The 24,306-nt window shown below is 43.3% G+C and overlaps 2 protein-coding genes across 4 annotated transcripts in view; both read right to left on the bottom strand.

Moving 5' to 3' along the window:
• Positions 1 to 2,195, bottom strand: part of PAPLN (papilin, proteoglycan like sulfated glycoprotein) — a 39,990-nt gene extending 37,795 nt beyond the window's left edge. The window contains exons 1-2 of one of the 2 annotated variants that reach the window (XM_039883716.1): positions 1,988 to 2,195; positions 138 to 197 (exon numbers count right to left, since the gene is read on the bottom strand). In XM_039883716.1, coding sequence (XP_039739650.1) covers positions 138 to 191 — 54 coding nt within the window. In that variant the 5' untranslated portion in view covers positions 192 to 197; positions 1,988 to 2,195. The remainder of the gene's footprint in view (positions 1 to 137; positions 198 to 1,987) is intronic. The other variant, XM_039883717.1, reaches the window with a different exon arrangement.
• Positions 2,196 to 13,089: 10,894 nt separating this feature from the next.
• PSEN1 (presenilin 1) overlaps positions 13,090 to 24,306 on the bottom strand; it is a 59,337-nt gene continuing 48,120 nt past the window's right edge. For both annotated transcript variants that reach the window (XM_039883714.1, XM_039883715.1), the window contains 2 exons: positions 18,914 to 19,032; positions 13,090 to 17,409 (listed from right to left, as the gene is read on the bottom strand). In XM_039883714.1, the coding sequence (XP_039739648.1) occupies positions 17,254 to 17,409; positions 18,914 to 19,032 (275 nt within the window). In that variant the 3' untranslated portion in view covers positions 13,090 to 17,253. The remainder of the gene's footprint in view (positions 17,410 to 18,913; positions 19,033 to 24,306) is intronic.

Here is a 24,306-nt window from a genome sequence, read left to right as displayed (position 1 = left end):
GAGTGGGGGCGGGGTGAGCTCCAGGAAGCACGGAGCGGACCCTCCGCAGTCCTAAGCCTCGGGCGACCTTCCCGCCGAGGCCCTCGCTCTCGCTTCCCAAGCAATGTTGTCCCAGGGCCGGGCAGGGCTGCACTCACCGAGGACCCAGGTGCCGGGGCCAGCAGCAGAGACAAGAGCAGGAACAGCTGCATCTCCGCCTGCGGGAGAGGCCGGGGTTTGAGAGAGCGGGGCAGCCCAGACGCCGCCCCTCCACTAGCCTGGGACTAGGTCCGCGATCTTGAGCGCGGAGTCGTGTCCCTCACTCTCTGCTGCCCGCAGGTGACCCTGAGACCCACAGAGGGACAGAGGGACAGGACAGGAGGGGACATCGGTGCGGCACAGCAGAGCACGGGCCGCGCCACTCACAAGGGAGGGGAAAAGACCCGTCTACGACTGGCTTCTAAAAGCTCAAGAGCAGCTTCTTTCAGGGTTTCAGAGAGGAAAAAAAGAGGGCAATTAAAAACACTTCCTCGTTGTGAGACTGGGAGTTCGGAATTAAAGCAATCAGACTCACTGTTTTAACTCAGCAAGAGATCCTTTTTAAAAAGCCATTACACCAGTTGTTTAAAAACTCGTTAATATAGATTTTTTTTTAAAAAAAAAGTCTCTGAGGGCACTTTTAATACTGCACTTAAATGCTTTAAAAATGTTAATTGTATCCTACTTTAAACTCAAGCCAGTGTTTCTCTGTACTCGGGAAGCTTCATAGCAGACTCCTCAAGCAGTGCGCGTGTACATCCAGTGTGTGCACGTGCGCGGTGTACTGTGCGTGTGTACAGAGCTCCTTGTGGAGTTCAGTGTGAGCATGCATGTAACGTGTGCGCGTGCACTGCGCACGTACAGCGTGTCAGGGTGCAGCCTGGTGAGTGTGTTCCGCCTGTGTGTACATGTCACTGTACTGGAGAATGACATAAGCAATGTGCCCCGTTCGGTACAAAACATTAAACAAGTACTGACTTGTATGCTTCAATTTTAAAATCTGAAACTCTACCAATGTTCTCTTTAAAATTTTAAAACATAAAATGACTTCAATTTATAAGGATAAAACAGCGAACATGAGCCAACGTCAGCGAAATTTAAGCTAGCACACTTAACGACGTAACATGCTCCGTTAATTTAGCACTAGTGATTCTTTTAGTCATTCTTTTCGCAGTCGAATTGGAGGTTCGTGGGGCTGGTGGGGGCGGGGGAGGCGGGTGGCGGGCTGCTTCCTCCCAGGCCCCTGCTCCCGCACCTCCAGTAATTACAGCCGCGTGCGGGATGGGAGGCGGTGTTACTAAGGGAGCCTCGTTCTAGGGTTAAGACGATGGGCGACAGGTGATGCTTCTCTAAAGAAATTGTCCTTAGGGGCGGGGTAAGCAGAGCTAAGAGCTAGACTGAAGTAAGGACGGGAGAAAAGGACTTAATTGCTACTAGGGACGCCTTAGCGTGAGGGCTTGCCCGGGGCTCGCGTCTAGCGTCCCCGCGCGTTGCAGCCCCGCACCTTCCCAGGCGGACGCGGGAAGCGAACCCCTCCTCCATCCGCCTCCGCACGCAACGATCTTCCCCGCGTCCGCCCGCCCGGAGGAGGCGCCCCACGGGTCGGCGCCACTGCCCCCCAGCCCGGGGGACCTCGCTCGGTGCAGTCCCCAAAGGCGGCAAGGTGCCGCTTGCGACTTGAGGGGCAGGGGTGCCTGGGCAGGTGTGAGCCCCGGCGTAGGACCCGGGACTCAGGCTTCCCCGGCCCCAGCCCCAGCGGCACCTCGGGGGAGGGGCGCGCGCCGTCTCGGGGTCTCGCGCCTGAGCAGCGCGCTGGAAACAGCGTCCGAGAAGGAACCGGAGGAGGCAGGGGTTGGGGGGCGGCGCGGGGCCGCCAGGGTTCCTCCGGGCTGCCCAGCACCCGCCTATGCGGCTCCCAGCGGCTCCTTCCCGCGCGCTGTGGCAAGTGGTGGCCCCGCGCTGCGCCCACCTCCGCGGACAAGGCGAGGGTCTCCTCTGGGAGGTCCCCCTCTTCCTCGACGCCGCTCTCCGTGGAAGCCAGGCGGGTAGATTCCTGCGGCAGCCAGAGAATGAGCCGCCCTCGCCTCCGGGGTCCTCCGCCTTCCTACCTGGCTACAGGAGTGGCTGGGCGCACGGGTCTGGCAGGGCTGCTCCGTTGGTACCCGCCCCAGCCCCAGCCCCAGCCCCAGCCCCAGCCCCAGCCCCAGCCCCAGCCCCAGCCCCAGCCCGAGAAGTTGGCTGGCCGCGCGGAACGCCTGTGGAGGTTGGACTTTCCTTGGGGCTGGCTGGCTTCTTCCCGCCCCATCTCCTCCCACCCCACCCTGCTGACAACCATTCCCAATCCCAGTGGGAGGACATGCCCACGTGGAGAGGCCCCTGCGGTGACCAGCGATGCCCAAGGCCTCCTTCCTCCTGAGTCTGAGCCAAGCCTTGGCTTGTCCTCCACTCTGCAGGACCTGGCGTTTCCTCTCTTGGACCAGCACGTGACATCTGTCCAATCCCATTTCCTCTGTGCCCAAGGCTTCCAGTTCTGTGTTATTCCCCCTCTACGCCCTCCTTACATACAACACACCTCTGTGTCCAGCCCCTGCTTGTCTTCCACCCCAGAATTCTATACTTAGACCACTAGTGAGTTTCTCCACACACATGCTGCTGTCTCGACCCTCCACCCCGCCTCCCCCCCCATACATCGCCCGCTTTCCCCACTGCCTGGAACCACTCCGGAAACCTTTCCTACCATATAAAGGGCTACCCATCCCTCAAGACCCTGGTCACATGTCACCTTGTCTAGAAGCCTCGTGCATACCACAGCAAGCAGAGTGGGTGCCTCCCTGCTCCCTCAGTCTCTATAGCTGGCTGTTGTAGCTCTATAGTACATCACACTGTGGCAATCTGAGTCTCCCTGACTCAGCTGTGATGGCCCCAAGGTAAAGCTTGCATCCGCATCACCTGTGCCTAGGGCACTAGTTGGGATCAAAGCAGAAGCTCAATAAATGTAATAAATTTTTTCCCCTTTTTTAGTTGTGCTTCTTTTTCTAAAAGAAAGTACACCTTTGCTATCCCTTTTTTGGAACTGGAAATCACCCATCCAGGAAAACAGCACTGGCCCTTTAACCCCATCCTCTTCTGCCTTCAGGCCCTTGCCTACCCTGGCCATTGGTCATTTCTCCCCAGCCTCCAATGGGGCAGAAAAAAATCACCAGCTCACGCCTCTTCATACCTCCAGCTCCTGTATGCTATCTCCTTGGGCTGTCACTGATTGATGCTCAGAAAAAAAAAAAAAAATGCATATTAAAACATAAGCATTTTAAATCTGGCTCATTTCTTACTTATCAATGGAGAGAGAAGCAGCAGCTGTGTTGCAAGGGGCCCCTGGGGACTTGTGTGAATTCTTAGACAAAGATAAAGCTTGGCAAAGAAAAGGAAGTGGAATTACCCAAAGCCTCTCTAGAAAAGGAAAACAGTTTCTTCCATTCAAAAAGCCCAACTCTCTGCCCCCATCAGCCAGGAATTTTCTGAGCTTGGTCAAAGGTCTCCTGTAAAGTGGGAGGAAGCTGCTTCTCCTGCTGAGGGGGGTGGGCAGCGAGGCACCTTCCTGATTTGCTCCTGTTTTTCCTCTAAGATCCCTTCCTTGACACCCGGGCTCATGATTTCTTACTCTCCATCCAGCTGCAAAGAAGACCCAGCGGATGGGGAAGCTGAGCCCACACACAGTGTTAGGGGACAGCCTTGGACCCATCAGCTGGGCTCTAGCAGTTTCTGGCCTGGGCAAGTACTTCAAGTCAAACTTTACATCCTGCTACCTCAAAGGGATGTTGTGAGCATGTGCCCAGTACATAATAGTTGTTTACCAACATAATAGTTGTTTACCAAAAACAACTATTTGCACAATTGGTATGCACACACAAAAAATAGTGCCTTAGAAAGAAGATTCCAGGAAAAAGAGTAAGACCATCCCTCCCATTGTATCTCTCCCTCTGCACTGGCTGCATAAGACTCCCTTTCACCTGCGGGGTGAGGTAGCCTAATGGGGCAGGAGTACAGCCCTGGGAGGCAGACAGACTTGGGTTGGGAACTTGATCTACCACTCATTGTGTGTGAACTTGGCCAAGTCTTGTCACCTCAAGTCTCAACAGGCTCACTTGAGCCTCACTTGACAATGGTGGAGTAGAAAAGTAACTGGCTTCTGTAGAGCTACTAGGTACTCAATAAAAATTCCTTCTGCTCCATGCTCCCTCCACCTGTATCCTAGATTCTCTGCTTCTTGATCAGCTCTGCAGATTACAGATCCAGGAGCATGGCCGAGAAGTAAGTGGCCAGATCTCTTTGTGTGGTTGGGTTGGGTAGGAAAGCTGGAGAGAAGAGGGAGAGGGAAGAATCCCAAGACCCTCAGGGCTTATGGGACACACCTCCTCCAGGAAGCCTCCCCCACACTCACCTCTGTATACTTGCAAACTACTGCAGTGATATATTTGCCTCTCTTTCTCCCCTAAATTGTAGACTTTGCAAGCACAGGGATCTCTTTCATCACTGTACCTTGTACCAGAGGTTTATGGCCATCCTGAAAGCGCCCCTCAAGAGAGTGTAATGTGGGAAGCATGGCTGATTGACAGCTGTCACACTTCAGGTCTACACTGATTCCTGAAGGCTCTCCTTGCTGCTACTCCCATTTATCTTCCTGGCATTGCCCCCAATTGATCTCTGCACATCTAACCTGACCTGACACACAGGGTTCTTGATCGCAAACCACAGAAAAGTATTTCATTAACCAAAACAGAAGAGTAGCTTAGAGGAAGGGCAATGGGAGCTCATAGAATTGACAGGAAGCTGGAGAATCAGGCACAGAAATGGGCTGGAACCCTGGCCAAGGTCTAGTTCATGGTCCAGGAACATTTCTGGTTAGGACCTATCCTGTTGGACACCAGACTACTGGCACCAGCACTCTTAGGCAACATTGACCCATGCCACCCCCAGAAAAAGCCCTGAATGGTACCCATGCCCTGACTGCCAGGACCTGAGAAATGAGAATTGGCAGCTTCCCCATATGGGGGGCTACCCCAGAGAACAGGTGTCCACTCTCTCCCTGCAGCACCTAGCACACAGTATTTGTTGAACTGAACTTAGAAAATGCTGTGTCTCTTCATTTTTTTTGCTGGTTGTTATTCACTCGTTTATTCATTCCTCATATATTTCAGTGCCTACTCTGTGCCAGAAGCTGGGGAGAGACTCATCCAGCAGTGGATGAGTGTTTAGTAACCAGCTCTCCTGAGGAGAAAAAGTCCGGCTTTGTAGCATTTATCAATTTCCATGGTATAATAACCATGGCTGTTTTCAAGCTACAAAGGTAATGCCACCAGACACAGAGTTGGGAAGAGATGCACTGTCAGCTCTCCCAAGCCATGGGCTCCAACACACAGATCATCCTGCCTTTAGGGAGTCTACATTCTAGTAGGGCATTACATTCTAGTGCTGTATGTTAATTCAGAATAAAAGAAATGTAACAACCTGAGTATTCAAATATTTCCACTATAAAAGTCACAGAACCTATGCTACAGCCCATTAGGAATCCAAAAGGAAAGGAACACTTCATATTTAAGGATACCTCCATTCATCAGTCTCCCCACCCTTCAACACGCATATGCATTTTTCCTGAGATAGTCAAGGTCCGGGTGTGGGGAGGAGAGAGTTAAAATACCGTGCCAGCCTGCCCCTCAACTTGATGCAGTGCTTCCAGAACCAATCCTCTTTCCTTCTTCTTGCTGCCATAAATAAATCGGGACCCTGAAACACCAAGCAAGACCATAGGAGTGAGAAGTGCAATGCACAGTATGTGTGACAAGTGGCTGTCTAAGATAAGCTACCTGACCTCTGGAGGGAAGTTTTATCCTTAAAGCTGGGACAGAAATATAGCTCCCTGACCCTTCCCGCAGATGCGAGGGCCATCCAGAAAGAACAGAATTCCTGGGATGTCTCTCAGTGTCATTGGGCCTGATATGTATCCCTTCCATCTGCCCCACCCTCAATCCAGATCCTGGGAAAGAGCACCAGGAGGAGGGCGAGGCCGTGTGAAGAAACTGGAGTTGGAGTAGGACACTGCCGTGGGGCAGGAGACCAGAGCCAGGAGAGCAGCAGCAAAAATGGAAAGGGGCTTTCCAGAAAGCCTGTCCTAATTGGCTCCCACCCAACAGCTCCAGCCTGAGATCTCATCTCCTTCCTTCCACATGAGAACACACACACCGCAAGCATCTGGGCTAGAGTCTCCTCTGGAGAAGCTAGGCACTTGAACTCTGAACTCTTGGAAACATTAAAGGAGCTGGTGTGAGGAGCCCCCACTCAGCTACCCTTCACTTCCTGAATGGGAGAGGGACTTGGGACCCAGGCCCCCCCACAAAGGTTAGTGTGCGGTGTGGGGCCAGCCTGAAGAACACAGGCCTGAAGGGTCCATCTCAGCTCAGGTGGGTGCTCTGGCCTCCAGAGCAAACCTGGTGTCCTGAGCGTGAGCAGCAGTGGCTTGGGTGCATGTCTGGCTCAGCGTCTCCTGCTCTGTTGGAGCCAGTGGGCTGCGAGGGTGGGATCCTGCACTGGGATACCAGAGGCCGGCAGCCAAGGCTCTTTGAATCCTTTCCCTCTGGTCCCCCTCCACCACACTCCAGGGCATGTCTCATTTCTGTTCTGTTTGGATGATTCTCAGCCCAGAAACCGAGAGGTGTCTTTGCCTTGTGCCAAAGGCCTGGAAACATTATGCAGAAAGTCAGAGGACCAGTGCCTCACAGTTCAGAAACAGACTTTCCAGAGCTCAACTTAGATGAGGGGAAAATAGCACTAACTTCATTTTTTGCACTGCTTTTCTAACTTCAGTAAATTTTGGACCTGTTATCCTGAATCCCTATTTTAGTATAATGCCACTTGATGTATAGACATAAAACTAGATCTAAGCTCTTTATTTTTACTGCTTTTATATAACTATAATCCTATGACATATATCTAGGTCCCGATCACTTATCAGAAACTTTTAGGACCAAATGTGTTCCAGAATTAAGAATTTTTCAGATTGTAGAAGTTACTAAACTGGATATATCACCCCCAGTAGGGTCCGAAAGCCCTCTTTAATCATAACCAACCAACCAACCAAAAAGTACAGCAAAAAAACCACACACACACTCATAGTTCTGCAGCAGAACATGAATATTCACCTAAACAGGATAAATCGAGACTATAAACAGCCTCACAGAGTTCAGGCAGGCAACGTTTTACAAATTTATGAGAAACTTTTCTGTTTTCAGAGCCTTTTGAATGTCATAATTGCTAATAAGGACTAGTAGACCAAATTGAACACATAACCACAGAGCCTGGGCGTCTGGTTAGCAACATCAACACAATGCACAGATGGCGGTGGCCTGCTGAATGCCATTACGGATGGGGCGTGCGTGGGGGCCGAGTGTGGGGGCCAAGCATGCGAGGCAGTGGCGTGGGTGGAGGTGGGAAACCTGTGCCATCAGCTGGCCTGGGTTAGAGGCGTCTACATTCACCAGCTGGGACATCTCTGGGAAGTTACCTTCATGCACACTGGTTTCTTCATTTTCAAAAGACAATAGATTAATATAAATAAAGACTACACTTGAAAATCTCCTAGACACAACAGCCCCAGGGGCTAAGAATGAAGGAGGGCAGCAGAGATGGAGAAGGCATCCTTCCAGACGGGAGGGGGCGGGGGGAGCGGCGCGTGCACGTGGCCCACCGAAGAGCCTCCAGCACAGGCCTCACTCAACACAGGCCCTGAAGTCCAGCTGGGGTTGGGCTGTACTGCTTGGCTAGAGTGGGGAGGAAGTGCTCCCAAACTGGGGTATGCGGTCTTAGAGACACAGCAAGATAACCAATAAACAAGGCACAGTTTCTGGAACATCAGCTTTAAAATTAGGAGTGTGCGTACAAAATAGTCACGAGGATGTAAAGTAGAGCAAAGGGAATATAGTCAATAATATTGTAATGACTATGTATAGTGCTAGGTGAGTACTAGACGAATTGGGGGATCGCTTCGTAAACTATATAAATGTCTAACCACTATGCCGTATACCTGAACCTAATATAAAATAATATTGAATGTCAACTCTAATTGAAAAATAAAAACTAAAGAAAAAGATTAGGAGTGTGTGTATGTGGGGGGAGGGGCTGAATATTTTTTGGTGATGGTTTATGCCAGTGTTATAGTTATTTTTGTATTAAAACAAACATACAATAACATGGATGAACCTCAAGAACATTATGCTGTGTGAAATAAGCCAGACGGAAAACTACAAATATTGTATGATTCCACTTATGTGAGGCACCTAGAGTGGTTAAATTCATAGAGACAGAAAGTAGAATGGTGGCTGCCAGGGGCTGGGGGAGGGAGGGTTGGGGAGTTGGTGTTTGATGGATACAGACTCTCGGTTTTGCAGGGTAGAAAGTCCTGGAGGTGAACACTAGTGATGGCTGCACATCATCATCAATGCATTTAATACCACTGAACTATACACTTAAAAATAATGAAGATGGTAAATTTTATGTGTGTTTTACCAGAATACAACAGCAACAAAATACATTATAAACTAAAATAAAAACTATTTTCTTTTAAACTCCAGACACATTCCTGCCTGTAGCTGCCACTTTAGGCTATGTCCTAGACTAGAGTCTCTCACATTCTCTTGTTGATGGAGCAGCTTTAGTGGGAAAATTTGAGACATGTTGTCAGACTGCATTTTACAAACGGAGGCCCAGAGAGGTGATCCGGTTTGACAGAAATAGATGTCCAGCGTCCCTCTGTCCTGGAGGTAAGCAGCACAGGCTCTGGCGTCAGAGCTCCCTGTGCTGGGGCAGCCTCCCTGCTTTCTTGCTGTGAGTCTGGGACTGTGACTCATCTTTCCAAAGCTCCATTTTCTTACCTGTAAAATGAGGATAACAGGCCTCTACTCAGAGGCGGGGTGAGGCTGACTCGAGACAATGCTCGGGTGGGCTTAGCATAATGTCGTGCGCACATTCATCAAAAATGTTCAATGGACATTGGTCTTACAGGGCAAGTACATTCCTCTAGAGCTATTCTTGATTAAATGAGGGGTAAGTAGAACTATTAAGAACTGCACTATCCTTTATTCCTCCCACATTTAGCATGGTGACATTGACCCAGGACTAATCCATACATTTCTCCAGATGTTGCAAATGTGTCCTAAAGAAGGAATCCTGTTTGGATTCAACCCTGACCACCTATTTATAAATACTAGTCTCTTAAGCAGATAAAGCCAATTGACGGGCTCCACTCTCCAGCACAGGATTGTAAACAAGGACAAGACTGATTAATGTTTGCTCTTAATTAAAACCTATTCCCACACATGTCCCCTGTTTACATCACCCTGCATGGAAATCCCCTTCTCTGGACCCCTAATCCACCCATTACTTCATTTATTCACCAAACATTGATTGAGCACCTCCCAGGAGCCCCAGGGTGAGACAGTGAATACAGGCACCCAGCTCCCTCTGAGCAACCAGGCAGCTGGTCCCCATACCTGTGGGAGCAGGGCACCCACCTGAGGGGGCGCAGCCTCACAGTCTATGTGAATTCGTGCACTTTGGCTCCCCTCGTCTGGCTCACAGGCATCAAGGTAAACAAGACATTTTCTTCTGCCAGCTTCCCTGTGCAGGGAGCCAGTCTGCGGACAAAGACCGGCTTGCTCTGAGAATAACACGGAGTGTGTGGGGAGGGGGAGGGCCGCAGGAATGTCCAACCTCAGGGAAATGGAGGAAAGAATCAAGGCCTAGGGGTACTCCCTCTAATTGGAGACAGAATCCTAGGGCAACACAGAGTGGGAGGAAGTGGCTGGGTGGTGTGAAAACTGTGCTTGGATGAGACAGAGAAGGGGGCGAGTCAGGGAGGGGCTGAGGGAAACAGCTGGGTTGGCCAAGTTCCCAGTGGGGAGATGGAGCCAGACTTGTCTCCAGCCCCAGGGGTAGGGGCCCTGCTGAGGGGCGTAGGGCCTCGCCCTCCTCCCACCACCCACTGGAAGGCTGGAGTGCTGCCAGGGATAGAACAGACAGAACCTTCCAGGCACTGTTAGGGAGGGAGCATCGCCTGCAGAATGGCTGGCAGTGGCCCCCAAACCTGATCCCCAGGGAACTCTGACTGGGACAGGGCCTCTCTGGGTCAGGTCACTCCCCTCCTCTCACAGAAATGTTTACCAGTGAGCACCTTTGAGTTGGAAATGAAAATCAGTTCATGCAACAGTTATCAAATGCTTGTAGTGCCTTGGTGAATCATATCTTTAATGACAAAAGTTGTGTAATCACTTGTAACAAGTCTATAACTTATCTTATTAATTTATATAGAGCACGAGAAGGGAAAAGGGGGAATTTCTATCCTTGTGCCTCAGAAAAAACAGTCCCAAGGATGACCTGTTGCATGTGGATGGGGGCAGAAGACCCGAGGCCCTGTCTCTCCCTGGAGCTGGCAGTCTGGAATCATGGGCCCATCTGACACAAAATGGGCACCCCAGCTTCCAGGGCAGAATCCCACATCACCAGCGTCGGGCAGGCTATGCGGTCAATAGCACATTAAACCCCAGGCAGGTTGGCCTCACTGTGGGGATCCAACAATGGCCGAGGGCCCTAACAAACATCCAAGGAACTCACTTCTGAAGACCACGGCAGTAACCTGAGAGCAGAGTAGCTGCATTAACAATATGGGAAGTCCGGCCCGGATCTCCCAGTCCTGCCCTAGAGAGCACAGACAAGGAAGAAGTCAGAGTGAAGGAAGACGCTCTCATAGTGTCCTCAGACTGTGCCCCTACATACCCAGGAGAGAAAAGCCACTCCCCTTCCACTGGGAAGTTACAATCCTCAAGCCCGATGACATTTTCAAACTGGATGAACTTCTGGCTGGATTATTCCAGAGCAGACCCCCAAACTGGGAGGGAAAGGGGCAGGGAAGCTAGGTTAGGAGTCTCTGAAACAAAGCTTCCCAGACATCCCCACGATGACAATGGCAGGATGGCACAAAGGTCATTTTCAACATTTCAGAAAATCTGAAGAAATCATGCATTCACAGCCATCTGACTCATGCAAGTTAAAACTCAGTCATCTCCATAAACAATTAAGTTTAAGGCTATTTTATAGCATATGTAGGAAAATCCAATTAGTAAACAGAAAGACAAATTACCCAAGTTATAGTTCTTGGTGGACAAAAATCTAGGTGCAGGATAAAATCCTCCAAATGTCTCCATTTCCTCGGCAGGTATTTGAGAGACTTCTGTGCGCCCATCACTGTGATAGCCACGTGTGGAGGGGAGGCACTGGCCCTTAAAGAACTCACCCAAACTCAGAAGTTTAAGTATAATGTGTATATATTTATGTAGCTCCCAGTGTTGTTTCCACTTTTAAATCATCTTGGTACATAAACCTTTTGACTAGGTCTGCTACCCAAGAAAAGTAATCACAGACAGAAATTTATCTGCAGTCCACCTCGTAGTATGCTATAGGTAAAAGAGTAACAAAACTCTCTCCCTTTTTGCATGAGCAATTTACCCTGGATTACTACATAATTAAAACAATTTTAGAGGAAAAAAAAAAGGACACAGGCATCAAGAGTATATGTCACCCCTTCTCCCAAGAATTGGGTCTCTAATGAATCTGGCTTCTGAGGCTCTTCCATCTCTCCCCTGTAGAGGGCAAGGCATACCAGACGTTGAAGTGCCAGCCCACGTCAGAGAATTAATCTTTGTCAAGCAAGAGATCCCTGTGTTGAACGGCCCCTGTGGTAGGTCAGGTCATCCTCCTCCGTGGTTTCTACCAGTCATTTAACGAAGGAGGTATATTCTAAGTAAATATGGAAATGGATTTGGTTTGCTAGTTGGGTTTTCCTCTGGATAAATCATCACCTCAACTCGAAAACCAATTATCTTTGGATGTCTCCCACATACTTCTTCCTCCTTGATTTTGTTTTTAGGATATGTTCTTTGCCTTCTTGCCAATTCAGTTTTCTCTTCTTCTCAAAATTGATTCAAACTTTGTTTCTGGAGAAAACTCTGATTTTAAACCCTGGCTTGTGGATCCCTTATTTATTCTGTATTCCTATTCAAATTTAAGGTAGTGCTTATATTCGAATATGCTGTCATTTCACTTTTAACCAGATCCTGAGCTGGCTGGCAGTGTCTCTCTCTCTCTCTCCACACACAGCACACAGCAGGGGCCCCAAGAGAGAATGGGTGGGTTACAGAAAACTGTGGTACTTACCTAGCGATGCAGAAAATCTGGCCTCGTTACTCTTGCTTCTCAACCTGACTCCGGGGCATCTTTCACTCTTGTCAAGAGCACCCCTCTCAGGGTTCAGGGCCCCTAAATAGCAGAAACCTCTCCCAGCTGATGAGGACAAGTCATGACGCTTCTGTGGCAGACTCTAGTGACACTGCCTATAAGATTCATAAATGCAAATGATGACTGATTCCCAAAGGAGAGAATGGACACTGTCTATGCTTCTTGATGCCCTTAGGCAATGTAGCCAGGAATGCATTCATCTCTTCAATGTTCCAATCTCTTCAATGGTTCTTTTTTTTTTTTTTTGCCACAAACTTGTTTCTGATCAGTGATTCCCAACACTGCGAGTGCTATTCACTATTTAAAAATACAAGGTTTTGTAGAGTCTGGGCATAGAGTTATAGGACAATTTATGCTCTACCAGGTCAATAAAAGTAATGTTGCTTTTTTCCATTGACATAACTTACATAATTTAAAAAAGATAATCCTTTAGTACATGAAATATCTGCATCATACAACATAGACGTCCTGTAAGTTCTTGTTTTGACAGTTTTTTACATTGAGTTAACTATTTCCTAGAAAAAAATTTTTTTTCCAGAAACTAAATATTAAGAATAGTTGTTTTGAGACTACTCATAGATTTCAGAGATGTGGCCTACGATTATCCATACCACTTTAGTCTGAGTGAAGGATAGAAACAATGCATTTGTGTTCCAAAACTGTTTCCTGCTCACTGCCGAACACTTCTCAGTTATACTTCATACTACTTTCATGTAAGAAAACTAGCACAGCTGGATTCATGCCGGCTTTATTCACTTGACAAACACAAGAAAATCTGTAATCATCTATCAAAATAATATCTTACCAAGAATTTGAAAGGTATTTAAAAAAGATGTGTTCACAGTCGGTTTGAATCATGTACAAAGCAGTGTCTGTAAAAAGCAAAAGCCAGACAATAAACACGTGAGAGTAAATGATCTCGCTGAACTCACATCCCAGCCCTACCAATCACACAGGAAACAAGACAATCCTGAACTCGCTACTCCGGTAGAGTTGAAGCTGCCCTGTTACAAGAAATATTTATTTTAAAAGGAAAATTGCTTTCTGAGAAACCTTTCCCACTGCACAGACCAGACTGAAATGCTAACACCATATTCTGGGGCCCAGGAGGACCCAACTACTTCCTCAGGACAATTTTGCAGCTGCCTGCGGCCCTGGGAAACAGCTTCGACATTCAAGAAGGACCTGGGTTCATTTCAGCTCCAGGCTGATTTTTAATACACAAATCTGAGGTGTTTCCTACTAGAGGGGAGCACTGTTCAGATGATGCCATCCAGATGATTTGGGACATGAACATGAGTACAGCCTTGTTGGTATACAGCAATTTCAACAAGGGTTGTGAAGATCTGAAACAATTGTTTTGAATCTCTTATGTTTTGGGAATTTAAAAAGAGGCGAGATCATAAGGATTGCTTCTGGGCGCACACTTATGATGGTGATATCCCTTCATCCCAAGGCAAAACCAAACGTCTACTTTTCAAGTCTCTTCCCAAACTCAGCATTCAGTATATCCTTGGAGGTAAGGAGAACGAAAGGCCAATCGTTCTTTATAGAATACCCAAAGCAAATTTACAGAAAAAGGAGTACTTTACTAAAAGGATGTGTTTCAGGAAGAATCAAGTCACTTTTGTAACATCAATTTTATAAGTCCTCAATAATGCTAACTGAAAGGGGTTATTGACACGTACCCGGTATTTGAGAGGAATTAGAGATGGCATATACTGGAGAACAGGAGGCTGCAGCTGCATTCTGAGGACAGATCTAATTTTTCTTTGCATCTTTAGACTCCAGCACCAATGAGGACATGGAACAAATCTTTTCACAGTGGTTTTTGAACTTTTTCTTCCAGGCCTAGATTGTGAATGGGGAAACCTGCAAGGCTGAGCCCTGGGGGTCAGGATCAAAGGCTTCCTCGAGATGTCTGACCCTGGAGGATGTTATGGGGCAGCTTCACTTCTGTTTCACATTCTACAAATTATGATCAGACATCATATAAGAGAAGAGGCCAAATAAAGGACAAGTACTCAACATATTATTTTTTTCGAACATCTGTTATAGAAGGAGAGTTTTTTAAAACCAAGGGAAACTTAAAAAAAAAGGGGATCAGGAGTATAAAAGTAAAAATATCACCTCTTTAGTTGTTGCTTCTGTAGTGAAATCAATAATTTCCTCACATTCCTGAAATGAATGTTTCCTTTCAGATTGTTTAGAAAGCTATTTTTTTTTTCTGATCGAGAAATTTACTCTTTTATAGTGAGAGCTGTGATCTCAAGACCACACACTAACCTAGTGAGAATCAAAACCAGGGAAGTGAGCACTTCCTCTTTGGAAAAAATACAAATCTTCCAAATATAGTTGGTACTTCCATAGGCTAGTTTGTAGCAACGTTCTGTATATAAACACTTTATTTTGCAGGCCAGTCCGATCCAGATATCAGCGGTCATTTTTTCCTACTGTTTTTCCTTCTTTTTATTGAGCAGATTGGCTTGGCTGGTCATGCTTTATCGTTTGTTTCCCGGCTCCACAGCCACCCCACTGTCCACGTGAGGGCACATTCTCAGTGAAACTGCAACGAATTACTCTGGTGACAATCGATTTTTTCATGGTGGAAGACTAGCATTTTGATACTTCAGAAACAACTGAATGAATTCCTAAAAGATTTGAAGAAAAAGTTCTACCTCAGACTGGTGATTTAAAAAAATGTGTCTATGCTCACATGTGGCTCCATCTTGTAGAAAGTGACAGATCTGTCGCCATCTTTCTACATGGGACAATAATACATAGGGTAGATTTAAACACACACACATACACACCCTTTCTGCAATGAGCCTTTCATGAAAAGTACAGCATATCTGGGACCCTCATGCAAGTAAACTACTCTAGATCAGGGCTCCCTAAAGACTGCTTCAAATTACATATTGGTGTTCAGGTGGCTTTGCTGTAGCTAATGAATCATGTCTTTCTAGAAGATAATACATTGCCACATGCTGAGGAGAAAAAGAGAATCTTGGAAAAAGAGGCTGAAGGAAAAAAACAGAGATGGGAGAATCCACTACCCTAAGGCCCACTCCTTCTCTGCACAGCTCTTATGTTCCTAGTTCTCGGCTGTCTGATACGAGCCAGTTTTCACGTCCACTCAGGTTAGGACCAGCGCGCTACTCCTAAAGTTAGTTTCTAAGAAATATTCCATGACAGAAAACAAATATTCTAAACTCCAACCCCAAACCAGATCATATGACAGGCTGAGAGAAAGCAGGAGGAGGAAAAGCTGGTCTTTCTTCAGCCACAGGGGGAAACTAAGTTCCTCACAAACTCTTACAATCAGCATGGCTAAGGGTTCTGTGGCAAAGAACAGTGTGCCTTGGCAAAACTTCATTTAGAGGTATTATGTGCCCACGGGCTGACGGCTCTGATTCAGAGCACTGTCCAACTCAACTGCCCAGGGCCTGAGCTCCACTGCCCAATTCACATCTTCGAAGGTTCACTGACATGAAAGGTGATGCTGAAGGGAAACCACAAACCATCATTAAGAGCTTCCTGAGGAATAACTTGGCTATCCCCCTTAACACCCGCCTGCAGGACTTTAGCTCATCTTGTCCCACCGGCTGTTGGAGGCCCGTTCTCTTGCCAGCCAGTTCTCCCCGAACCCTGGACCCTCCCACAGCTCAATAGCTTTCTCCAAACTCTTGCTTTGTACTGATACAAGTGATTCATACACTTTATAAACTACCAGCTTTTGGCTACTGGTTCAATTTCTGACCTATGGTCAGAGACAATGGGTTGTAGTAAAAAAAGAAAAACTAGGACAGAAAGTGCTTCACCAGCCATTTTACTCTTCTTTAATGCTACTGTCTCTGGGCACACATTGGATTTGCTATTGAAGAAATTAATGACAGTCAGGCTGACAGCACTGATTCATAACACGTTCTTTGCACCACACAGAGTAAAATCCTAGAATAACTGGACCATCTGCTACCACAACAGAGCTGTCTTATTTGCCATATAAGGGAATTGCTTATGGGGGAGTGAAGGGAGAGATGGGGAACAAAGGAGGCATTGGGGTAAGTGAACCCACAGTGTGTTTAAAATTTAGGAATTTGGTGGTAAATCCAGAATTTACCTAAGGGTAATAAGGAATCATTGAGCTATAGTTCCATTATTTCCAGAGATTACTGAATTTGGAACCTGAGGTTAAAACTTTTAAGACAAAGCAACCTCAAATGAACTCAGACTGGCCTTGGGGAGGAACGGCGACCACAGATGGGAATGAGCCTCAGTGCTTGAGAACGAAAATGTCAAAATTAACTTATACATGTGAACTGACTCAAGGTGAAAAAAGGTCTTACTTAAAAATGATAAGTCTGCAGCAAAATAGTCTAAAAGTGAAAGTCTGAGCCTCTTTCCACCTTTCCACTTTGTTGCTGGTGCCCTTACAAGTACCTCCCAAAAAGATTTAGAATTTAACACAGACTTATTACGTTGATTTTCAACATGTTGTTTAAGATGTCGAGTCCTGTTTGGTTTCAACCACTTTATCTAACCCCTTGGTAATGGCAGTCCTGAGAGTCTGCAGTGTTGGTAAAATCCACCCGTGACCACAGGTCAAACTGCTTGTGATCCATCACTTTTCCTTGTCCTTGTCACTCAAATCTGATAGTTTTTGTACCGAGGGATTCAGTCCACCACGATGATGTATGTTCAAAACCATTTTCTGTAGACACTTCCTTCCAATGCCCAATAGTGCAGGTGGTCAGGAAGACTTGGAAGGAAGCCATGAAAAGTCCAGCCAGGAATCTTGACTTTGTTAGATGTGGACACAGGAAAATCACCTTTGTCTTTCCCAGATGTTATTATAGTCAAAGGAGAAAAATCCATGGGATTCTAATTGCAAATATGCTAGATATAAAATTGATGGAATGCTAATTGGTCCATAAAGGGCTGCACAAGATAATCTGTGGCAAAATAGAAAACAAGCCCAAACGTGATAGAGATTGGAAGAGCTGGCAATGCTTTCTTGAAAATCGCGAGAAGTAATAATGTAAGGCACAAACCCTGCGGGGGAGAGAAGAAAAGACACAAACTCAGACGTGACTATGAAAGTATTTGTACAAAACAATTCAATCACAAGTCTTGGTTTTAATTTAGTTAATTGAATACTATCCTTTGAGGTTAAATTTTAGAACAAATGTTTCCACTAAACCTGGAAACAACTTTTTTCTTTGCCAACACCGAGTTCATTATGCTCACATTCTTGATTCTTTATCCTCTAATTCTAGGTAAGGAATAGAATCTGAGAATAAGTAAAACTATTTTTTTTTTAATTTTCATAACTTGTTTCTGCTGATTTTTTTTGGTACAACTTTCCCAAGACACATTCAGATCTAGAAATAAAGTTGGTGTTACGAGGTACTGGTCAGCCTTCTTACTTGTACCCTTGTTTCTCAGCCTCTGGGGTAAAGGTCCAGGAGCAATGCAGCAGTGTCTGTCAGGAGCCTCTGTTAAACTATTTTTGAAAAAAATTAAATAACACCAAAATTTCTACCTAAAATATTGAGTTGGCTACTCTGAGTTTGGTTTGGCAGGCTCAAATCCTAGAGGTGAAGAGCATTTTTTATGTTGTGTGGGGGCAAAGATGTTCACAGAATACACTGATAAAAGTTCATGAAAAGTATACTCTTGCTTTCTTGGGAACACAGAGCAGCCATATAATATAGTCCATATTTTACTCTAGTTACTCAGACACTAATTATATATTCTGGAGACAATGTTAAGCATCTTTCAGGTTTATCCAGAGTAAGTAATTTTCTTCTTAAAAAGATACAACACATCCAGAAACCTAACCTCAAAAGAGAAACAAACACATGAAAAGTCTAACTGGTTATATTATCACGATAAATCACAAATGTAATCACAAAATAAATGCAATGTAAAGGCTCTCATTTAACTTCACTCGCATGATGTATCAAAGATGTCATATCACATCTTTAGTAAAAAAAGCAATAAGAAATATGAGTTATTTACTTAAGTCATAGTTTTGAAAACCTCAGGGTTCACATTGTGGCACTATAAGATCGAGGTGAGATCATGCCTTGTGTTAACTTTTTTCACCTCGTACTCCCCGCAGAAAACACTGTGCACTGCAGGTTGTGGCATTAAATGTACAACCATCCATCACCAAACTCGGGGACTGAGTGAGGATCTACTTACCCTTCTTAGACATAGCTAGCCTACATATCTATGCTGCTTGAAGCAGTGGTTCCTAACCAGAAGTACTTATCAGAATTTCCTGGGGGAACTTTAAAAATAAGATACAGAATTGAAACAAATAAGAGTATCTCAGGATAAGGATGCAGTTTTAAAAGCTCCCGGGAGATTTTAATGTGTGGCCAGGTGGAGAACTATTCAGGTGAGGTCCAATTAATTTGTTTTTAAAAAGCTCCACAGGTGATTGGAACACTCAGCCCAGCTGGGGTTAAAATGGAACTACCTTAAAGGGACAGCATAAACAGAGTTTGAGATGAGGAGTTCTGATACATTTTTATTTGTGTATACTTACAATTAATATGGCTACAAAACAGGCTATGGTTGTGTTCCAGTCTCCACTGGCTGTTGCGGAAGCTTTACCAACCAGAACACTGTAGAAAATGAAATCTCCTAGTCCAAGTTTTACTCCCCCTAAAAAAGAAAGATTACAAATATAAAAAAGTTTGTCACTCTTCGCTATTTCACTATTCAAAAATGTCACTGCTCCACCCTGCACTGAATGAGAAGTCAGTAAATGATATCATACAAAATTAGGATTGAGCTAGGCCTGCCTGCCTGCCTGCCTGCCTGCCTTCCTCCCTCCCTCCCTTTCTTCCTTCCCTTTTCTCTCTCTCTCTCTCTCTCTCTCCACTCTCACTTTCTCACTCACTCATTCACTCACAAGAGGAGTTTCAGATTCTGTGTGGCTGACTTTGGGGTCTTAGTCATAGATGCTGCTGTTATATATCAAAAAGAAAAATAATAAATAATAATTTTCATCTATTGAATGCCTAGTTTATACCTGACACTTATTCTAATAAATCCTCACAAGAATCCCTGAGATAGGTATCATGTTTTTAAAAAACAGCTTTATTGAAGTACTATTTATTTCATAAAATTCACCTATTTGTATAAGTGTACAAATTCAATGATTATAAAAAATTTAGAATTGTACAACCATCATTACAATCCCTCACATTTCAATCACCCCAATAAGATAATTTGTACCCATTTAGTTAATCCACTCCCAGCCCAGGCCCTAAGCAACCACTGATATGCTTTCCATCTCTATAAATTTGCCTTTTATAGACATTTTATAAAATGGACTCATACAACAGGAAGTCTTTTATGACTGGTTTCTTCCACTTAACATTTCTGAGGTTTATCCATCATTATTGCAGGTGTCTATAGTTTGTTCCATTTTGCTGATGAATAATTTTCCATTGCATGGATATACTACAGTTTAGTTATCCATTTACCAGTTCATGGGCAATTTGAATTGTTTTTGGCTATTATGAATAATGCTGCCCTGAACATTACCATACACATATATCTTTGTGTGAACAGATTGTTTTCACTTCCACTGGGTAAATCCCTAGGAGTGAAACTGCTCGATTATAATAGTAAGTTTATATATTTTTTTTTTTAAGAAAAAGTTTCTTTTTAAGAAACTGCCAAACTCCTTTTCATATTGGCTGTACCAGTTTACATTCCCACCATGCATAAGGGTTCCAGTTTCTTCACGTGCTCACCAATACTTGGTATTGCTAGTTTTTTTTATTATAGTCATTCTGATTAATGATGTTGAGTATCTTTTCATGTGTTAACCATTATATTTCTCCTTTAGTAAAAACTCTATTCAAAGCATTTCCCTATTTTTTAGGATCATTTTACTATTATCGAGTTGCAAGCATTCTTTCTATATTCTAAATACAAGTTCTTTGACAGGACTTGCAGTATAGTTTGCAAATATTTTCTCTCAGTCTGTGGCTTATTTTCCTTAACGGTTTTAAATTTTTTAATTGTGGCAAAATACACAGTTCAGTGGCATTAGGTACATAGAGAAAAAAATTATAAACTGTTGTGTGACCATCACTACTAACCATCCACAGAACCCTTCTCATTTTGCAAAACTGAATGAAACTCTATACCCATTAAACAATAACTTCTTCCTTTTCCCCTCCGGCCTCCAGAAATCTTCATTCTTCTTTCTAAGTTTGACTATTCTCGGTACTTCGTATAAGTGGAATTCATACAGTACTGGTCTTTTTGTGACTGGTTTATTTCACTTAGCATAATGTCCTCAAAGCCCATCCGTGTTATAGCATGTGTCAAAATTTCCTTCCTTTTTTAGGCTGAGTAATATTTTATTGCGTGTATATACTACATTTTGTTATACAGTCATTTGATACTTTGGTTGCTTCCACCTCACGGCTATTGTGAAAAATGCTGTGAACATGGGTGTACAAATATCTTTTAATGATATCTGTTGAAGCATCAAAGTTTTTGACAGTCTATCAATTTTTTCTTCTCTTTATCAGTGTTGTATTGAAGAACTTTTGCCTAACCCAAGGTCATGAAGTTTTCTCTTATGTTTTCTTTTAGAAGTTTTATAGTTTTACCACTTACACATTTCAGTTTATGATCCATTTTAAGTTAATATTTGATTGTGTGCATGATGGATGCTGGGGTTTCCGTTCATTCTTTTGCATGTGGATATCCAATTGTCCTAGTACCATTTGCTGAAAAGATTATACCCTTTTTCCATGAAATTATTTTAGCATCTTTGTAAAAAATCTCTGACCATAAATGTATGGCTTTACTTACGAACTCTCAATTCTGTTCTACTGACTTATATGCCTGTGCTTATGCCTGTCCTGATTTACAATGGCTTTAGAATAAGTTTAGAAATCAGACAGTGTAAGTCCACCAATTTTTTTCTCCTCTTTCAAAATTGTTTTAAGTTTTGTAGAAATTGAAAAGCTGATCCTAAAAATTATACAGAAACACAAAGGCCCTAGGTTTTCTGTTGTCTAACAATTTTAACCTTACAAGTTCTTCTCAAAAAGATAATCAAGCAAACACTATAGATTCAAAAGATATGCTTTGACTTAGGGTCCAATAGTAATCCATAAGTGTTACAATTGGGTTTTACCTTTCTGGTTGTTAAATAACTATTTCCTACTGAAGCTGGATCCTGGTCTTAAAGTTTTGTCGCCTGGATTAGAGAAACCATTTCTGGAAGATAGGGGCTGGGGGGCTTGAGAAGTATAGTCTGTTCCACTTGTGGGTGAGAAAGAAGTAGAGTGCTGCTTAATAAGATCTAACTGAGAAACCAGTGTTCTTAAATTATATGAGGAAGCCAGAGTGAAGTCTTTGTTAGTAGAAAAGATAAACATGACCCATGAAATCCGATGCTATGAAGTGCAGGGCTGGCTAACCTTCCAGGGCTGATGAATGCACTCGGCAGTTGCAGGGAGTGCAGAAGAGCCCAGCTTGACTATTTGTGTGATCCAGGGAAAGATGATTAATTTCTTTAATCCTCAAATTCCTCAGCTATGAGGATTACAGAGCTATTTCACAGTGTTGTTATCAGAGTTAAAATACATGAAAAGTTCTTGGCACATAGACGAGGCTTAAAAATGACAGACTTATGAAGACATTTGCTTCTAAATACTAAATGTTATAAGAACCTAACTAAAAGAAACTAAGTTCGTCAGGAAAAAAATACTGCAGAAATGAATTTTTAAAAATAATCCAAGAGAAATTTTTTACATTTATCTGAAAAGGAACATTTATCTAAAATATATACATAATTATTACAATTTGATAATTAAAAAAGACAAATAAAAATGGGCAAAGAATTTGAATGGACAGTTCTCCAAAAAAAAAATATACAAATGGTCAATAAAGACACAAAAGGATACTCAACATCATTAGCTATCAGGAAAATGTAAATGACAATCACAATGAGATACCACTTTATACTCACTGGAATGATTATAATTAAAAAACAGATAATAACAAGTATTGGTAAGGATGTGGAAAAACGGAAACATTCACATACTGCTGGTAGGAATGTAAAATAATGTAGTTGCTTTGGAAAACAGTGTGGCAGTTCCTCAAAAAGTTAAACAGTTACCACATGACCTAGCAATTCCACTCTTAGGTAAATACCCAAGAGAAATAAAAACATATGTCCACACCAAGATGTCTACATGAATGTTCATAGCAACATTATGCATTAAAGCCAAAAATGGAAACAACCCAGATATCCATCACATGATGAATGGATAAGTGTGGCACATCTACAAAATGTAATATTATTTGGCTATTAAAAGAAATGAAGTGCTGATACATGCTATAACACAGATGAACCTTGAAAACATTAAGCTAAGTGAGAAAAACCAGCACAAAGGACCACATGATTTGATTTTTATTAAGGGTCCAGAATAGAGAAAGTAATATTGTATACTGGTTGGTGTTGAGAGCATGGAGGCTAATGGGTACAGGGTTTCTTTTCGAGGTGATGAAAATGCTCTATCATTCACTTATGGTGATGGTTGCATAACTGCGAGTACAATAAAAACCAATGCACTGTATACGTTATATAGGAAGAACTGAAGAGGTGGCAGCTAAGGAGTGTGAGTTTCTTTCTGCGGTAATGAAAATGTTCTAAAATTAATTGTGGGGATGGCTGAACAATTCTGTGGACATACTAAAGCCACAACTTTAAATGGGTAAATTGTATAGTATGCAAATTATATCTCAACGAAGCTATTAAAATATAAACAAAAATGGGGGGCGGGGTGGACAAAAAAAAGAAAAAGAATGTATTAAATCAAGGTTAAAATTATGACCTCACTTTTTTTTCATTTAAAGGCTTATGTTTGTTTAAATAATAGCAATATTATGGCAAATGCTATAATTATACTTTATAGAATTCGTTTTTATGGAGAGAGAAATGTAGATATATTTTATTAGCAAAATTAAAATAGAGTAAGGAAACAAAGAAGTAACCATCAATTTTTTGCTTCAGGCACTTACCAATGACAAGTTTTAGTCACCTATAACCAGAAGAAACTGAATCAGTATATAAAAACTAAGAAAAATCACACTGCTGGGAATTTGTTTCCTTTAAACAGCTCCTTTTGATTTATTCAGCCAAAATATGCAATGGCCAAACAACTAAAATCACAGCAATGGAAACTGCTTAAGTTAGACATAATGAATTAACAGTATTCCACTGCCAAGTGTTAATAATGAGATGGGCTAATAGTATTTTATTGCTATTTGCTAATGGTAGTCTGGGCCTACTATTGTTTTTTTGTTTTGTTTTTGCCAACTCTGAAAAATAATTTTAAGTAATTATAATATTCCTTTAGTATTAAAAGAAGCATTTACTGATCTATCAAGACAATAAATGGTTGTGAATAGTCACTTTAATTGTAATATTTCTCTATACAACTTTTAGCAACACAATAAGTGTTTAGCTTAACCAAAACACAATAAAATGGTGAATATTTCCTATTATCTTTTTAATAAATATAAACATATTAAAAACTGCCTGCAATCTATTATTTTACATTTATACTACTAAAATCTCCTCCTCCACTTAAAAAAAATAGCAAAATCCATTTCTTTCTCCTTCCTTGAGATTAGAGAAAAAGAATCTCTCTGAGTCAAATTTCCACTCCTAGCAACAACAGGTTAATTTCACTACACTGATAAATTTTAAGTCCATCAGTAATACACCTCAAATGAGCCCATTGTGGGCATAATGTTAGAGAGAAGTTTATTTTGAAATTCACTAGAAGATCAACTGCTTTCACATTGAATAAAAACATTTTACATTTCTAATTAATAACTCTGTTCAGTTTTCTGATTAAATGTTAATTTTTAAAAGGTTGTTCTAGAACACATATG

Source organism: Pteropus medius, unplaced genomic scaffold, assembly GCF_902729225.1.
Source record: "Pteropus medius unplaced genomic scaffold, Ma_sr-lr_union100, whole genome shotgun sequence".
NCBI lineage: Eukaryota > Metazoa > Chordata > Mammalia > Chiroptera > Pteropodidae > Pteropus > Pteropus medius.
This window is presented reverse-complemented; position numbering and strand designations above follow the sequence as displayed.